This window comes from Argopecten irradians, chromosome 9, assembly GCF_041381155.1.
Source record: "Argopecten irradians isolate NY chromosome 9, Ai_NY, whole genome shotgun sequence".
Lineage (NCBI taxonomy): Eukaryota > Metazoa > Mollusca > Bivalvia > Pectinida > Pectinidae > Argopecten > Argopecten irradians.
In genome coordinates, this window is record NC_091142.1 from 11,156,314 (window position 1) to 11,175,099 (window position 18,786).

The window sequence follows — 18,786 nt, forward strand, 5'->3', positions numbered from 1 at the left end:
CCATTAAAGATTCACCACAAACAATAGCTCAATACTGCTAAAAATGTCGTTGCAGTAAGTGAAAATGGTATAAAAAATTCAAAAACGGCTGGCAAATGAGTTCGTTCTTAATTTCCCAATATAAAAAATCTACAAAAATCAGAAGTCTAATTTTTGACAAAATTTGCAAATGACAACTTGCTACAGATATTGATAAATTTTAATTGAAAAACTCAAAACTTCTATGATCTAGGTCAAAACGAGACTTCAGCGAGGCTGAAATATCAGGTGCGCATCCGTAACTACAATTTTTCCTTAACTTTTTTAATTAATGCTTTCTAATGAGATTTTAAAAGTAAGGAGTTATGTTACTTATATATATGTTATTTTCACATCCAACATTTTTGACATTCATATTACCTGTGTCTGTACGCGCACACACACACAAAATGCATATGTGATTATGTTGATTAAAAAAAATAATAATGAATAAATGACATTACTGTATCTAAAATAATGACACAATTTACCCAACTTCAGTATTACAATCATATATAAGAGACCTCTGATTTTAAAAAGAACACTGAACAGATAAAATGATAATTACGAATAGATGATTCATCAAAATAAATTAATTGAATAACTCGAGTTACATTTTAAACACATATGTGCATTTAACTTGACATGTTATTGTACAATCATGTATAACATGTACTCACTGTAACCCAACCTCGAGATTTTCCGTTAATTGACGGAAATGTCCGAAGTCAATTCCTGAGGTCACTATAGAATGGGGTAAGAAAGGGAAATCGTCTTTCGTTGTGAGAGATTTATATATATTTTTATAAGTTGTTCAGATGAACATTATTTAATATGTGAGCTTTTTAGAAATGGTCGTGCAAAATGTAATATCCATGTGATGGAAGTGAAGGCACACGCTTGATATTTGGGAGTCCAGACAGTTCGGACTATGCTACCGGAAAACGGAAGTGCATGTCCGACCAAGGTAAGGTGGAAGTAGAAATCAGCGGGAACGAGCAGTGACTGGGCATTTGTAAACAAGAAAGTAAATCCGCAATCATCGTTTACCATGGCAGATTCTAAGGTTCGTAATTAAAGGAAAACATAAATACAAAACATTTGGGTGAAAGGGTGTGTTTTCGTTTCCTGACATTTACAGATAGATCATATTATGGTATTGGATGTAACCGCACGTCATGCACCCTACACATACATTTATATCAGGCATTTAAATGGGTATTGCACAACTATAACCACGATTTACTAGAGTATCGGTGTAAGAGCTTTTCGTGGTTGATAAAAATTTTGAAGCGTTGGCTACAATACACCTTCCGCAAACGAAATACACTCGCGAGACACAACATCATTACACGTGTGTGCACACACCTCTTTCCACTTTAGTGCTCCTACTCTCGTAACCGAGTCGGAGACAGAACATCTCTGATGTTGAACTTGCTACTAACTTAATCTACAGTCCGATCTTATGGAAAGTCGGAACTTGGTCACCACCGACAACAAAATTGCCAATTAATCCTGCATTAACCCCCCCCCTTGGCCCAAATTATCTGGCGGTCTAGTGATATCGACGGTGTTAATTCCAGAACCTTTCTATTTTATATATATAACATTCTCATGTTCCTTCCCAAATAGTATAGTGGTCAATATGCCATTCTATCTGTCACTGAATTTTCCGTACTTTATAATGAAATTATAAAAAAAATAATTCATTTACGACAACTAATTCGAATAGAATTTTGATTGTTTTATGTATATGATTGTGGATCACTCAATTTACTGGTTATAATGCATATCATCTAGAAACAGAAAATAATTAGTAGGTAGAATAATTACATGCAACTTGATTCTTTAGTCCTATACAGTTTTCTTGATATATAACATAACAGTACATACAGTACTTAATAATTTTAAACCAATATACATGTTCAATGTTGCATTAATAAACCTGAGGAGGGCAAATGTTTTAACAGAACACCTAGTTTATTTCTGTCTGTTAAAATCCATACCTGGTGGTGTCTGGTTGGAGCAAAGTTAATAAAGCTTTTGAAAATAAAAAAAAATAAAAAAGATTATAAATATAAAACTAGACATAAATTCTCCAATGCTATGTGCTTACAGTAATCTGAATTCAAATTGTACAGTGACCAGCTAACTATGTAAATGTAATTTAAACATGCGTGAAAACCAATACAGGGTTTCGAGATTCCAAAAAGATGTGGATAAATAAGGACAATTTACTGTCAATCGATATAGTCCCATCTTCTGGTAATTGTATATGATGTAACTATTTGATGTTGCTTATTACTTGCATCAAATGATGATGTCATATAATCACTGGATGGTGGGACTAATCTACAGTAAATTGTACTTAAACATGTCATTTTTGGATCTCGAAACCCCTGTATTAATTTAAATTGTTTACTCATCAGTAGGACAGATTATGCCAAGCAGGTATTGCCGTCCATTCTTGGATTCTGAATCAAAGTTAATTTAAAACAGAATAGTTGACATTAATATTGCCTGTAATACTATATACTCTGCTTTCAGGACGAGCATGAAGAGGTTGAGAATCCTGACATTCACTTTGAGCCTATAGTACAGTTAGAAAAAGTAGAGATCAAATCGTTGGAGGAGGATGAAGAGGAAACCTTTAAAATGTAAAGTGAAAAAGGACATGAAACAGGTTTATAACTTTTAGAAAGTAATTATATGTAAAACAAAAATCAATGAAAGAAAAACAATTCATCGCTGTCTTTTGCACCTAATTTGCAATCTTTAATTCATAGAAAATACATACATATCTTGAAAAGCTAGCATAAAAGGAACTATACAATTCCCATTACTCGAAATGAAATGAAGTAAAAAAAAAAAAAAAATAAAATGTTTTGACAAAGGTTACATAATGGGCATCCACGTTACTACAGGAGTTACTATCACTGTCATCATATCCACCCCTGGACTATATGTCGTAGTGAAACTGAAGACAGTTCAGGAAAAAAAACCTGACTAATTGCAGGCCTGCAGATTACAGCATGATGCTTAGCTTAAGTCATACAATGTACTGTACACAGAGACAGGTGAGGGCCTTCAATTTTGGCATTACATAGTCCAATGGTGGATATAATGAAAGTAGTCGTAACCCTGGAAAAGGCTGGAATATTGAGAATGCATAATGTGATAAACCCCAAATTTTTTAGTCAGTGGTCTTTGTTTTTAGAAATCTGATCTTTTACTGAGAATTTGATGAGATTAATAAATGTTTGAAGGTAAAACTTTTTATTGCTACAGTCGAGCAAAATTGTTCCGGTTTGATAACACAGTGGAACCTCCAGAATGGAAGGAAAGAGGTACTGGAGACGTGAAGCTACTCAAACACAAAAGCACAGGCCTGGTACGGATACTGATGAGGAGAGACAAAACACTCAAAGTTTGTTGTAACCATTATTGTAAGTTTAACCATGATGTGCAGTAATTTATGTTTGAATAATTATATTCATATAATTCATTTCAATTTTGCTTGTTACGAGCATTTTCATTGGCTTAAAAATTTACTTTATCAGCCCATAAAGGAAAAAATGGCGTCGCTGTTTGCAACGTTGCTTCTGATTGCTTGAGATGACGGCATAATGATTTCATAGACAAGAGTCCCAAAATAAATTTTGATTATTGAAGAGATTATCTTTAGTTAATTGAATTATAAGGATTAATTTGAATATTTTTTTGATGTTATGGAGATATAACACAAAAATCTGAGTGTACTCTCATCAAGTACACTGAGATTTTTGTGTTATATCTCCATAACATCAAAAATCTATTCAAGTTAATCCTTAAAGTAAATACAATAAGTTACGTCAAGACAATCTTGAATATCTATCAAATACCCTTCACGTTTCCTGGCTTTTCTGGAAGGTTTTTATCTGTGACTTAGTTAATATTTGCAATAATTCTGATGATTGAAAAAAAAAATTTGTAAATTCAATGAAATTACAAACCAAGAAATCTTAAATACAATTTCGGATAGCCTTCATGTTTGCTTGCCTGTTAGAAGATTTTGTATTTCAGTAGATGAAGTGATGATGTTCATGTGACGGGCGGACTGAAATTTCTGTTGAATGTCACACTTTCTGATCACACCTGAAATACATATCACACTTCAGATTTCCTGATAAGGCACTAGACACTAGATAAGAAATGATAACACCATGTCACAAATTTACTGTAAGTTAAGTCACAAATTTATGGTGAGTTAAGTTACAAATTTACGGTGAGTTAATCAAATATAAATTTATTGCATTTGAAATATTATTAGAGGTGGCCAGCCACCTACTTGCTTTATAATTTAAGATTGTGCCAATCACAACCTTTTGAAGCCAGAAACTGAATACGGCACCTGTATAAACATAGTGAAATCGGTTGAATTTGCTGATTGATTGCAGCCTGGCTTTATTTAATGCACTGTTTATATAATTACTTATTTATTTATTTTTTAAACAGAAGTTAGTTTTCCAGAGAGATGTGAACTTTTCTTTGATCGGCTAGTATATGAGGTTCAGAACAGTTTTACAGATGATATTTGAAATAAATGTAGCTGAACCTTTGGTTTAAAATGCAATAAATATTCATCAATCAAAAAAAACTGAAAAAAAACTATAAAAATCTAAAGGAGTATATAAATGATGACAATAATGTGACGGGCGGACTGATAAACCAATGCTGAGTGTCACATTATTTACTCTGATAAATATACCTTTTGATTAATACACATGGTTGAAGGAAAATCTTGTATTCGTGAAAACATCTTTACATTTTAATCTTTTATCATTGTTATAAAGAATAAGATTTGAGAATTTAAAAAAAAAAAAATCTGTTAAATTGTTCTTTACTGCCCGAGTGACTGGATTTCCCATAGACAATCGGTATACGGAGAAATAACCTTCCATATATAGTATTGGTTGCAAAAACATATTTTGTAATCTCATGTTACGTTAATTATAAATGAAAGTAGCAAATTTTGTTGAAAATCGTAATAGAAATTGTGGGTAGAGATTTTCTTTGCTACCGGTCAAACTATATTTCCACAATCCATTGCGCTGATTTCACACAAGTAGCATCTCGCAATCGACTGATTTGGTTAATCATCTAGGCTACATGTCAAGACAAAATAAATCAGAGCCAGTAGAACTAACATGAATTTTACAGACTGACAAGGGTTCACATATGGGCCAAAGGATATTGCTGGAAGTATTGGAGAGGATTGTATGATGATAATATTGTGACGGGCGGACTGAAAAACAGATGCTGAGTGTCACATTTTCCTGACAAAATCCTCCAGAAATATCCCATTATTCTGCTTTTAAGCTATTCATAATTCATATCTTTTACTTCATCAATAAACCATGTGGTTCTTAAAAGTAAAATGGCTGCCAGATAAAATGTTATAACAAGCAAACAAAACCTCTTCCTCGGTAACCAAGGCATTATATTAACTTAAAACATTGGTATATGTATCACGTGGGTTACTGAGTATGATTAAACCTCAAAGCGTCTGGATTTGTCTTTAAATAAATCATTTTGCTTTTGGAAATGGCTGTTTTCATTTAGCCAGAAAAAGTCAGTTTAAATACTCTCTCAATGATGAAAACTTGGAATTACCGTTTGATTACAATGATACAAACATCAGCGGCAAAATAATCTGACCAAGAGAGAGTATTATTACAAACAAACTTATTTCATTGGGTATCTGCTTTTGCATATTCAACCCAATAAGCGCCCTGTCCCTATGAGACCCAATACTCTTTTTTGTAGGCCTCAATTTCACTTATGATGCCTTAAATCATGAAGATGTGAAAATCATATGCCCCTTTTATAGAGGTAGCACAAGTTGTGGCAAAGGTCAACTCTTTCACCCCTGTAATTTCAAAATGGACTATTTCCATCTTCAATTTGAAAGAATCTAAATGACTCCTCAGGAGTGAAGGGGTTTAAGCTGCATGTTGGGTTGTTGTTGTTGATTTTTGACATAAATTGTTAAATATTTATTCATTTTGGTTTTAAAACTGTTCGGTTTGGAATGTGTTTACAGTGTCTCCTCATATGGAGCTGAAGCCAAACTGTGGGAGTGATAGAGCCTGGGTGTGGAGCACGCCGTGCGACTACGCTGACGAGGAACCCAAAGCAGAGTTATTAGCAATTAGATTTGCAAATGCAGAAAGTATGAATATATATTCTCAGCTTTGTAAAAGAGTTACTGATGATCATGACAATATATCGATGGAAATAAAGTATTGACAAATTGACCCGGGTATATACCCTTAGCTTTGTAAAATTCAAGTCACAATAACGCTTACCGTATTTTCCGGAGTATAAGCCGCTACTTTTTTCCCTGAAAATCGGTAGTGCGGCTTATACATCAGTGCGGCTTATCCATGGACGAAAACCAAAATCTGACCATGTTTTTGCATGATTACGTCGTGATTCACATGTGAAAATCGTTAGTTTTACTCGACAGTTTTGTTAAGTTATACATCGACCAAATCACTGTAAAAAGTGTTTTAAAAGATAAAATATGCAATGAAAATATATTAAAGATGAAAGTAATTACGTATCAGATGCATGTTCATTCGTAAAATTGTTTAATTCACGGCAAATCGGCCGACTGAAGCGTGGTTGTTTCCAGTCACAACACAATGGCGATTTAGTAAAGTTATACATCGAAAAAATCACTGTAAATGTGTTAAAACGATATGTGATGAAAATATAATAAAGATAAAAATAGTAACGTACCAGATACGTGATCAATCGTAAAATTGTTTAATTCACGGAAAATCGGCCAACTGAAGCGTGGTTGTTTACAGTCACAACAAAATGGCGGACTGATTTCGCTATCGATTTGCTGCAGGATTGTTACCAAGAAAATAATAATTAAAACGTCAAATATCATCAAATATCAATCAATAAGTTAGATATATTATTTAAATATTATATGTGTGCAAGAAATGTCCGCGGACAGCAAGAAAACGATCTTCTGAATGACTGCTATTGCAAACTTGTACACATGTTACACTCTGTCAACATGTGTATTTCTCGGAATCCTGTCGCTGTGATTTCAATGAAATAATCAGCAATCAAGTTTATTCGCGTGTTTTACATGTTATATAGAACATTATAGCAATGTTATAAGCATCAAATAGTCTGTAAAACACCATTTTATCGATCTCTGTAGCGGCAAACACCACGAGGTCATAATCTGGAAGTTTACAAAAATAAGGCTTCGGTGAATTGCATCATGGGATACCTAGTTTACAAACAGTGGAAGAACACTCTAAACGAAGTCGATTGATACAGTAACTCTTTTCTCAAAGATATATTTAATACATAAAATATATCAAAAAAGATATATAATCCATTCCTATGCATAACGTTACAGAAGAAAGTATTTTATCGGCGTACTGAAATATGAGCGAGAGTAAGCATGAACTCAAACTTGCACACGTGTTTCACATATGTCGGTCAACAGGGGAATTTCCCAGAATCCTGTCGCCCTGATTTTAATGAAATAATCAGCAATCAAGTTTATACACGTAAATCACATGTAATTTAGAACATTATACCGAGTGTAAAACACTGCACAGTCATATTAAAATCATTTAATTGATCTCTGTAGCGGGAAACCCACGAAATAATATCCGGAAGTTTACAAAAATAAGGCTTCGGTGAATTGCATCATGGGATGGCAAATTGACCGAGAACACTCTAAACGAAGTCTGTTTCAGGTTAATGATGCAAGCCTTGATAATATAGTAATCCTTTACACATCAATATGATAAATACGTGAAATATATCAAAATAGAGATAAAATAAAATCATATCCATACTGAAGAAAGTATTTTAACCGGCATGCTGAAAAATGAGAGAGAGTAAGCGTGGATTCGTAGGGGCGCCATGTTTGTTTACACACAAGTAGGCTTACGTAATGGCAGAATAAACAACGAACAGAAACATGACCAAGTCCATTTCGCTAAAGATATTTATACCATAGTGAGTTTTTATTAGCTTATATGGTCCGAAGGACCAAGGTAAGTTTACAGTCAGTTTTCGTGATTATAAACATTGATTAGCATTACCGTACTTCAATAGAGATCGATCGTATCAGAAACATGAAACACAGATGGTTACGTGGGTGAATGGGCCTAACTTTTGGGTGCGGCTTATATTATGGTGCGTCTAATATGTGTACAAAACCTGAAAAAATCGTAAAAAAGGCCTCTTCGGCTTATACACAGGTGGTTTATTGTCCGGAAAATACGGTAATTGTTTTTTAGGTCATCTGACCCGAAGGGTCAGGATGACCTATAGTCATCATGCTTCGTCCGTCGCCGTGCGCCGTCCGCCGTCCGTAAACTTTTCACATTTCAATCTTCTTCTCAAGTTTGACCAGTGGGATTGAGCTGAAACTTACATGAAATGATCCTGACATGGTCCCGACAAAGTGTTGTTATTTTTTGGGTCGATCCGAATTTCAAGATGGCCGCCACAGCCGCCATCTTGAAAACACATTTTGAACTTCTTCTCAAGTTCTACAAGTGCGATTTGGCTGAAACTTGCATAAAAATGATCCTGACATGGTCCCGACAAAGTGTTGTTATTTTGCGGGTCGATCCGAAATCCAAGATGGCCGCCACAGCCGCCATCTTGAAAACACATTTTGAACTTCTTCTCAAGTTATACCGGTGCGATTTGGCTGAAACTTGCATGAAATGATCCTGACATAGTCCCGACAAAGTGTTGTTATTTTTCGGGTCGATCCAAAATCCAAGATGGCCGCCACAGCCGCCATCTTGAAAACACATTTTGAACTTCTTCTCAAGTTCTACTAGTGCGATTTGGCTGAAACTTGCATGAAAATGATCCTGACATGGTTCCGACAAAGTGTTGTTATTTTTCGGGTCGATCCGAAATCCAAGATGGCCGCCACAGCCGCCATCTTGAAAACAACATTTTGAACTTCTCAAGTTATACCGGTGCGATTTGGCTGAAACTTGCATGAAATGATCCTGACATAGTCCCGACAAAGTGTTGTTATTTTCGGGTTGATCCGAAATCCAAGATGGCCGCCACAGCCGCCATCTTGAAAACACATTTTGAACTTCTTCTCAAGTTCTACAAGTGCGATTTGGCTGAAACTTGCATGAAATGATCCTGACATGGTTCCGACAAAGTGTTGTTATTTTCGGGTCGATCCGAAATCCAAGATGGCCGCCACAGCCGCCATCTTGAAAACACATTTTGAACTTCTTCTCAAGTTATACCGGTGCGATTTTGCTGAGACTTGCATGAAATGATCCTGACATGGTCCCAACAAAGTGTTGTTACATCTCTGGTTGATCCCCAATCGAAGATGGCAACCATGACACTATATCTAATTAATTTCCTATATGATTATTGCCAAGGTACTCAGATGACCGTTAAGGCCCATGGGCCTCTTGTTTTTCTTCAAATTCAGTGATTTTGCAGATCTTATCAAATTAAATTCTCTCTTGTTACACAAGTAGTTTTGAAGGGATACTTAGACTTGGCATAACTTGTAAGTATAGTGATGTGAATTGATTGTATCCATTATGTAAACAGATTGGCCAGCCAGCTCTATTCAAATTGTCATTTATTCTGATATCTCATAAATTAATGACATGGTTTGTTCTTTTTAGATGCGCAGAAGTTTAAATCCAATTTTGAGGAAAGTCAGGCCATAAATGCAAAGCTTGGAAAATCAAGTAAGTTGTCTGAATGTCATTCAATCAAAGCAAATTGTCTCCTTCAAGATATTCATAAACTACGATAGGTTTTGTTTGTGTTATGCTTTTTCTGTATGCTCACGAACTGTATAGAAACATTTTAATGGCTGAGATGATTCAATTTGTGAAACAGTATTTTAGTGAACATGTTATGATTGAAAATCGCAAGAAAATTTCTTAGTTGTACAAACAACTATTAAACAAGCTAAAACTTAACTCTCAACAATAAAAAAAAATTGCTTTTTCTGTATGCTCACGAACTGTATAGAAACATTTTAATGGCTGAGATGATTCAATTTGTGAAACAGTATTTTAGTGAACATGTTATGATTGAAAATCGCAAGAAAATTTCTTAGTTGTGGAATAGCTCTAATACTACTACTTATTATTAAGGCGTTGTAATTTGTTTGATATTTTTCAATTGTTTGATAAATTGGTCTGTCTGTATGATGAAAACTTGGAATTACCGTTTGATTTCTATGATACAAACACTGCGGCAAATTTTCTGACAATTGACCAATTTACGTACCTTTGAACATGTTTTTTTTGCATATATATATATGTATGTGCAAATGGGATAGTTTGTCTTCTCAAGGCAGAAGTACCTTGGTTGATTCTGTTTTAAAACCCTACTTCAATCCAATCATTATAGTTGAAGAAAAAAAATGAGGAATGTATGAATCTAAAAATAATCAATAAAAGCAATAAGAAACGTGGAAAAAATCGCAAAAAAAAACAAAACTTGGTTAATTGTTTATTGAGTGCTTCAAAATTAAGTAAATTATGTTTAAATAATATTTCAGAAAATTGTGAATACATAAATTGCTTTTGTTAAGAGCAGATGTCAAGTTAGTAAATGGTGGTTGTTCCTATTCAATTAAGATAGTGCTCTGCATATCTAGAAACTCCTACTTTGTGTTGGAAAGTTTGTTAAAAAAAAAATTGAATATCTATTTGTCCAGACCTTGTCGGATCAGTTTGAGAAATGGATGGTGACTCTGTATGATGAAAACTTGGAATTACCGTTTGATCTCAAATGATACAAACACTGCGGCAAATTTTCTGACAGTCAACCCATCAAGGGTCTCGATCTATTTATTGAAATCATATAACTTCCATCCAAACATTGTAATCAAGAAAGAAAACAAAACATTGATAAATAAACAAAACTATATGAAATGTTAGAAAAATCATGAAAATGTGTTTAGTGCACTTTGTTTAGACAATAAAATGTAAGTATATAACTATAAATGATGTCTAAAAAAACGTGCATACATTAGATATACTATAGGTTTTGTTTTTTGTTGTGTAAGTTGTCATTTTGGAACATGCCTCTGCATCTGAATGTTGATTTATAGTCATATTTATTCAAGGTAAAAACTTGATTGAAAGTTGATTTGCGACTTCAGAGAATATAAATTATCATAACCTAGTTAGATCAGTTTGATTATAGGTGGCGACTCTGTATGATGAAAACTTGGAATTACCGTTTGATTTCTATGATACAAACACTGCGGCAAACTTTCTGACAAGAGTCCACCCATCAAAAACTTCACACAATTCTATTGTATTTTGGAAACCCTGCTTTCATTTAAACATTAGAGCTTGGGAAATTTCCAAGCTTAAAATAAGCTTGTAGAATGTTGGGAAAATCACATAGATGTGTCAATAAAAAAATAAAAATAATTTCACAAAATAAGGCCAAACAAAATTAATTGTTAGTTTCTCATAGTTTCTCAGGCCACTTTTTTAAAAAGTCAGTGCGGGCGGAGGGAATATTTTTTTATTTTTTATTTCTCTGAAAAACAAATGCGGCAGATAACATTTTATTTTTTAGCCCACCATCATCATCTTGGATTTTGATAGTTAAAGTTTGTTACTGCTATTTCTCAGAAAGTACAGAAGGGATCTCTCTCAAATTTTACATGTAGGTTCCCCTAGGGGTCTAGTTGTGCATATTGCATTTTGGGACCAATCGGTCAACAAGATGGCCGACAGGACGCCATCTTGGATTTTGATAATTGAAGTTTGTTACCACTATTTCTCAGAAAGTACTGAAGGGATCTGTCTCAAATTTCAAGTGCATGGTCCCCTAGGTCCCTGGTTATGCATGTTGCATTTTGGTACTGATCGGTTATCAAGATGGCCAAACAGGAAGCCATCTTGGATTTTGACAATGAAGTTACTTACCGCTATTTCTCAGAAAGTACTGAAGGGATCTCTCTCAAATTTTACATGTAGGTTCCCCTAGGGGTCTAGTTGTGCATATTGCATTTTGGGACCAATCGATCAACAAAATGGCCACCAGGCAGCCATCTTGGATTTTGATAGTTAAAGTTTGTTACCGCTATTTCTCAGAAAGTACTGAAGGGATCTCTCAAATTTTACATGTAGGTTCCCCTAGGAGTCTTGTTGTGCATATTGCATTTTGGGACCAATCAGTCAACAAGATGGCCGACAGGACGCCATCTTGGATTTTGACAATTGAAGTTTGTTACCACTATTTCTCAGAAAGTACTGAAGGCATCTGTCTCAAATTTCAGGTGCATGGTCCCCTAGGTCCCTGGTTATGCATGTTGCATTTTGGTACCGATCGGTTAAAAAGATGGCCAACAGGAAGCCATCTTGTATTTTGACAATGAAGTTTGTTACCGCTATTTCTCAGAAAGTACAGAAGGGATCTGTCTCAAATTGCATGTACAGGTTCCCCTTGGCATACAGTTGTGCATATCACATTTTCGGACTGATCGATGAACAAGATGGCTGACAGGCCGCCATCTTGGATTTTGATAGTTGAAGCTTATTACCACTATTTCTCAGAAAGTACTGAAGGGATCGCTCTCAAATTTTACATGTAGGTTCCCCTAGGGGTCTAGTTGTGCATATTGCATTTTGGGACCAATCGGTCAACAAGATGGCCGACAGGACGCCATCTTGGATTTTGACAATTGAAGTTTGTTACCACTATTTCTCAAAAAGTACTGAAGGGATCTGTCTCAAATTTCATGTGCATGGTCCCCTAGGTCCCTGGTTATGCATATTGCATTTTGGTACCGATCGGTTAACAATATGGCCGACAGGAAGCCATCTTGGATTTTGACAATGAAGTTTGTTACCGCTATTTCTCAGAAAGTACTGAAGGGATCTCTCTCAAATTTTACATGTAGGTTCCCCTAGGGGTCTAGTTGTGCATATTGCATTTTGGGACCAATCGATCAACAAAATGGCCACCAGGCAGCCATCTTGGATTTTGATAGTTAAAGTTTGTTACCGCTATTTCTCAGAAAGTACTGAAGGGATCTCTCTCAAATTTTACATGTAGGTTCCCCTAGGGGTCTAGTTGTGCATATTGCATTTTGGGACCAATCGGTCAACAAGATGGCCGACAGGACGCCATCTTGGATTTTGACAATCAAAGTTTGTTACCACTATTTCTCAGAAAGTACTGAAGGGATCTGTCTCAAATTTCAAGTGCATGGTCCCCTAGGTCCCTGGTTATGCATGTTGCATTTTGGTACCGATCGGTTATCAAGATGGCCAACAGGAAGCCATCTTGGATTTTGACAATGAAAGTTTGTTACCGCTATTTCTCAGAAAGTACTGAAGGGATCTCTCTCAAATTTTACATGTAGGTTCCCCTAGGGGTCTAGTTGTGCATATTGCATTTTGGGACCAATCGATCAACAAAATGGCCACCAGGCAGCCATCTTGGATTTTGATAGTTAAAGTTTGTTACCGCTATTTCTCGGAAAGTACTGAAGGGATCTCTCTCAAATTTTACACGTAGGTTCCCCTAGGAGTCTTGTTGTGCATATTGCATTTTGGTACCGATCGGTTAAAAAGATGGCCAACAGGAAGCCATCTTGTATTTTGACAATGAAGTTTGTTACCGCTATTTCTCAGAAAGTACTGAAGGGATCTGTCTCAAATTGCATGTACAGGTTCCCCTTGGCGTACAGTTGTGCATATCACATTTTCGGACTGATCGATGAACAAGATGGCTGACAGGCCGCCATCTTGGATTTTGATAGTTGAAGCTTATTACCACTATTTCTCAGAAAGTACTGAAGGGATCGCTCTCAAATTTTACATGTAGGTTCCCCTAGGAGTCTTGTTGTGCATATTGCATTTTGGGACCGATCAGTGAACAAGATGGCCGACAGGACTCCATGTTGGATTTTGACAATTGAAGTTTGTTACCGCTATTTCTCATAAAGTACTGAAGGGATCTGTCTCAAATTGCATTTGCAGGTTCCCCTAGGGGTCTAGTTGTGCATATTGTATTTTGGGACCGATTGATGAACAAGATGGCCGATAGGCCGCCATCTTGGATTTTGATAGTTGAAATTTGTTACCACTTTTGCTCAGAAAGTACTGAAGTGATCTGTCTCAAATTTTATATGTAAGTTCCCCTAGGACCTTATTTGTGCCTATTGCATTTTCAACTGATCAGTCAAAAAGATGTCCGACAGGTAGCCATCTTGGAATTTGATAATAAAGTTTGTTTCTCAGAAAGTACTAGAAGGATCTTTCTCAAATTTCATATGTAGTAATATGTACAGCTGTACGAAAAGTTTGAAAAGTAGAGAAAAGATCCCTCTTTTGTTTGTCAGACATAGATCATTTTTTGGTGGGCGCCAAGATCCCTCTGGGATCTCTTGTTTCTCACTTGAAGGACATGAAAATCAATGAAAACAAGTGTAGAAAATGTAAATTCTTACTCAGTCTTTAAGAACAGCTTTTAAATATCTCAATCGTCACTATATCTAAAGAAAACCAGTTGAAAATACATAAACCTGGGAGGAAACATTCCGTTGTGAGCAAATGCTGACATCGGCAGCCATTTTTTACCGGAAATGAAAGGTGCATACTAAAATTGGAGCCAATTTCCGGGTGCGTTTTCGAATGGAAATTTCCGGGCGAGTTCGAATGGAAATTTGGGGTGCATTCGATGCGGCGGTCTCGATTTTAATTTTTAAGTTATGGCGCATAAAAAAGTTGGTGTGGGGGGGGGTAAATGTCAATGCGGCGGGGCCTGAGAAACTAAGAATTAATTTTTTTTGGCCTAATACATATGTATAGATTTTGTTTATATTAGTCATTTTTAGCTTTCATTTTGAAATATAACTTGCAAGTAAATGTTGGTTGATCTTTTGATTGAAGATCCAACTAACTAGCTATATAGATAGTGTACATATCTAGAAAGTTGATTTGTGACTCAAAAGAATATAAATTATCATAACCTAGTTAGATCAGTTTGATTATAGGTGGCGACTCTGTATGATGAAAACTTGGAATTACCGTTTGATTTCTATGATACAAACACTGCGGCAAACTTTCTGACAAGAGTCGACCCATCAAGAATTTCACACAGTTCTATTATATATTGGTAACCCTGTTTACATTCAAACATTAGAGCAATTAGAAAAAGGAAAATTTTAAGCTAAAAATAAACAAACTTGTAGACTGTGGGAAAAATCATTAATATGTGTCATTAAAAATTAAAAATGTTTTACAAAATTATAAATAGATAGGTTTTGTCTAGAGTAGTCATTGTTAGCTTTCATTCTGAACAATACTTGCAAGTAAATGTGAAACATTACTTGCAAGTAAATATTGGTTGATCCTATTTATTGAAGATAAAAATAATGAACTAGCTTATAGATAGTGTACATATCTAGAAAATAGATCCTGTGTTGATTTTTGATTTGAAAGAATAATTAACAAAACATTGTTGGACCAGTTTGATGAATTTATGGTGGCAACTCTGTATGATGAAAACTTGGAATTACCGTTTGATTTCTATGATACAAACACTGCGGCAAAATTTCTGACAGAGGCTAGAAATAAGTTTCTAGGAATACTGGCCTAGTTTATCATTCCTGAACATTATTTTTAAACCTAGAGGGAAATGTCTCATTTTGAAAGAGTTACATAATGGAAAGAAAAAATATAAACTCTTTAGTTTTTCTACCATTGTTTTGAATAGTGTGCTTATTTCCATAGTGAATCTTTCAGTCTTATAAATGTGATTTGTAAAAGAAATTTGATACTCAAATTCACAATATAAAATACTGAAGGATCAACATAAAGGTGAAATTTAATTTGATACAAAACATTAACAAATCAAATTTGAAGTTAATATATTAGGCCAAACAAAAAAATATGTGTTTCGGGTTACCCGACAGACCATTATTTTTTACCCCTGACTTTAAGAATTTAATTTTTTTTTTTTCCCCACTTTTCTACGAAAAAAAATTAAAAGTTGCTATTTCGATCTTCAGTTCCGGCCATTATTTAATTTAGAATGAAAGACACTACAAAAAACAAAAACAAAACATGCTGACCTACCGTCCCTATTATAAACAGACATATGATTATTATTTATGGCTTTATGTAGATAATGGATTTAGGTGGGGTGATGTGACAGCCGATTTTAGATCAATGGAGTGTAGATTGTCTCTTTATGATGAAAACTTGGAATTACCGTTTGATTTCAATGATACCAAACTTTGCGGCAAACTTTTCTGAAAGAGACCTGGCTGTAGTGAGACTTGAACAATCTGTTTGTCTTAGGGTTGTAGTCTGTGGAATAAAGTAAAGTTGAAAGCAATAAGGATTTTAATATTGTTTTAAAACAAATTACGATAAATCATTATAATGATAATAATGCACTATGAGTGATATTTCATTATGCATATTGATGTAAAATTTAATTAAAAGTTAATATAGTGGAATGAAAAGTATTTATATTCAAAGTTTTGACATGAAAAGTCATGAAAAGGTAGCTTTTTATAGTTTTCATGTTGGAAATTCAGTCAAACACGCACACTTCGCACACCACATCACACATGCATACGTGGAAGACCATCTAATCGACCAGCTATCCAATACTAATCCCTTTTGATGCCCTATTAACAATTTAATTTCTGTCACCAGGTATTGCTCCAGAGAGTGACCAGAAAAAGGCCGCAACATCCAGCGAAAAGCCAGAAAATAAAGAAAGTGAGACAGACTCTGTAGCTGAGAAACTCGGAGAACTGAGTGTGAAATCGGACAAAGTGACCGAGGACAATTCAGAACCGGAGTGTGATCAAAGCAGTAAAGCGTCAGAGACTAGCGAAAACAAGGCAGAATCCTAGCATACTGGAATTGTCACAAGTGGTTGGGACAAAAGCATGAGCTTTTTGGATTTTCGTTTCGCCAACTTTTGGTTGTCATGTTGAAATATGGCATCAATTTTTGGCTTTTATGTGCGTGTGAAGAAAGCACATTCCGGTGGCAAAGGACGATCAGGAAACGATAGTACATGTGTCCAACTAGTCTCAAATCTACATGTATAATGTAATTAATTGTTTAAAACCCCGACATTAATTTATTATCATGCTATGCAGGTTTGTAGTAACATTATCAGATTAACTGAATACCTAATGCACACATAGAAATATGCCACACTAGTAACAAGACACACTACAAAGGTTTTGCTAAAATTTAGTTGTCACCAGTTCAATATAACATTTTATGTTTCCATGTTGTCATACCACAGGGGTTTCAATATAGGGCCGTACCCTGTACCTTTTGCTGGTTAATTAAACCTGGCTGTTGTACCGCCTGATTTGGGCTAAATTACATTGGATAGCATACAGATATTATAGAAAAGTATTCCCTGAAATTGCAATTGTACCTCCTCTCCTGAAAAATATAATGAAACCACTGATACCAGTGTAAGTTTGGGCGAGAGATAGCAGTGTGTTTGGTCATCTGCTAGAGTGACTGTGGAAATGATAATGTCACAGTTGTAGCTAGGATTACTATCCTTGAGGTCTTTAGCTATGGTAAATCCATCTGCATTGAATAGTATGTGTTTAGATTTTGATTGATTTATGTAGTGAGGAAATTGAACATTAAAGCGACGGTATGTAATATTATCAAATCATGTATTTACAGAGCTAGGAAGGTTTAAAGGAGAGTTCCTGATTCAAACACTAATTTTAAAATATTAGTGTAAGTAATTAAATAAGTGATTGTGATTTTGTTAGGTAATCTATCAGAAAGTTTGCGAGGCCTATTTAGTGTTGAAAAATTAAATGGGTCTGGTGACTTGAATATATAGGGAGTCTTATAAACAAATAACATGCTTTATTTTAATTCTTTCCCAATAGAAATCACTTATATGAATGATATTGTTTTGTCGTGTTTAATAATTTTATATTTATACATAAAGATCTGAAGTATCAAGTTAGAAATTGGGATAAAATGTCCAATTTTGGATTGGGGGGAATAGACTCTGGTCTGCTTTCAGTTTTACCATTTAAGATATAGAAGTTATGGTATATGATAGGTAATTAAATTACCTATTTACCTATAATTCGGTAAGATCTTTGACATTGTTGTATGTTTGTATCTTCTCCAAAATCATAATAAACACTTCTCCTTACACTTGTGGACCGAAATAACAAGTTAATCAATAGAAAATTGTTTAACAGATTTGAACCCATGTGTAAGTAAGCCAATATAGTGTCTACTGTCAATCAGTGAAATAGACTTTTGAAGCAAATGAACTATATATATCAAAATGAGATATTTGTAGTATTTGAACATGGTGTTTATTGACATAATTAATCACTGTCAAATTAACAAATATGTCTGTTTTTCGAGTCTTTCAATTGAGGTTGAAGCATTATATTTAAGAAAGTAAAAATGTGAAAAAGTGATAACATCTTCCTTTGTTCTTTCACCTCTTTGTTTAAAGATGCTCTACCGCTGACAAACTGTATTTTTAGGTCAACTGAAGTGACCTATTCTAATATCGCCTTTAGTCATTCGTGGTGTGTTCATAAACAATTTATATTTTCAACTTCTTCTCAAAAACCACTGATGTAATTTCAATGAAACCTTCTAAGGCATAAGGCCAATCAAAATTATGAATTATATGAACACCCCGCCCCCCAGGGGGCTGTGGGAGGGGTGAAATTGA

The 18,786-nt window shown here is 34.8% G+C and overlaps 1 protein-coding gene across 2 annotated transcripts; it reads left to right on the forward strand.

Moving 5' to 3' along the window:
• The first annotated feature begins 783 nt into the window (after positions 1 to 783).
• On the forward strand, positions 784 to 18,526 carry LOC138331439 (ran-specific GTPase-activating protein-like). 2 transcript variants are annotated; one of them, XM_069279072.1, is made up of 6 exons: positions 784 to 985; positions 2,566 to 2,675; positions 3,307 to 3,464; positions 6,101 to 6,229; positions 9,723 to 9,788; positions 16,749 to 18,526. In XM_069279072.1, the coding sequence occupies exons 1-6, from the start codon at positions 950 to 952 to the stop codon at positions 16,949 to 16,951; spliced, it is 702 nt and encodes a 233-aa protein (XP_069135173.1). In that variant the 5' UTR covers positions 784 to 949; the 3' UTR covers positions 16,952 to 18,526. The 2 variants fall into 2 exon arrangements, with proteins under 2 accessions (XP_069135173.1, XP_069135174.1); XM_069279073.1 differs by having other exon boundaries at positions 951 to 1,084.
• Positions 18,527 to 18,786: the final 260 nt, after the last annotated feature.

Bases quoted from the DNA above. Each gene is read 5' to 3' on its own strand.
- LOC138331439 (XM_069279072.1), top strand. From the start codon at position 950: ATGCTACCGGAAAACGGAAGTGCATGTCCGACCAAG. The intron at 2,676-3,306 runs GTAAAGTGAAAA...TTATTGCTACAG, and splicing joins GAAGAGGAAACCTTTAAAAT to TCGAGCAAAATTGTTCCGGT. The intron at 3,465-6,100 runs GTAAGTTTAACC...ATGTGTTTACAG, and splicing joins AGTTTGTTGTAACCATTATT to TGTCTCCTCATATGGAGCTG.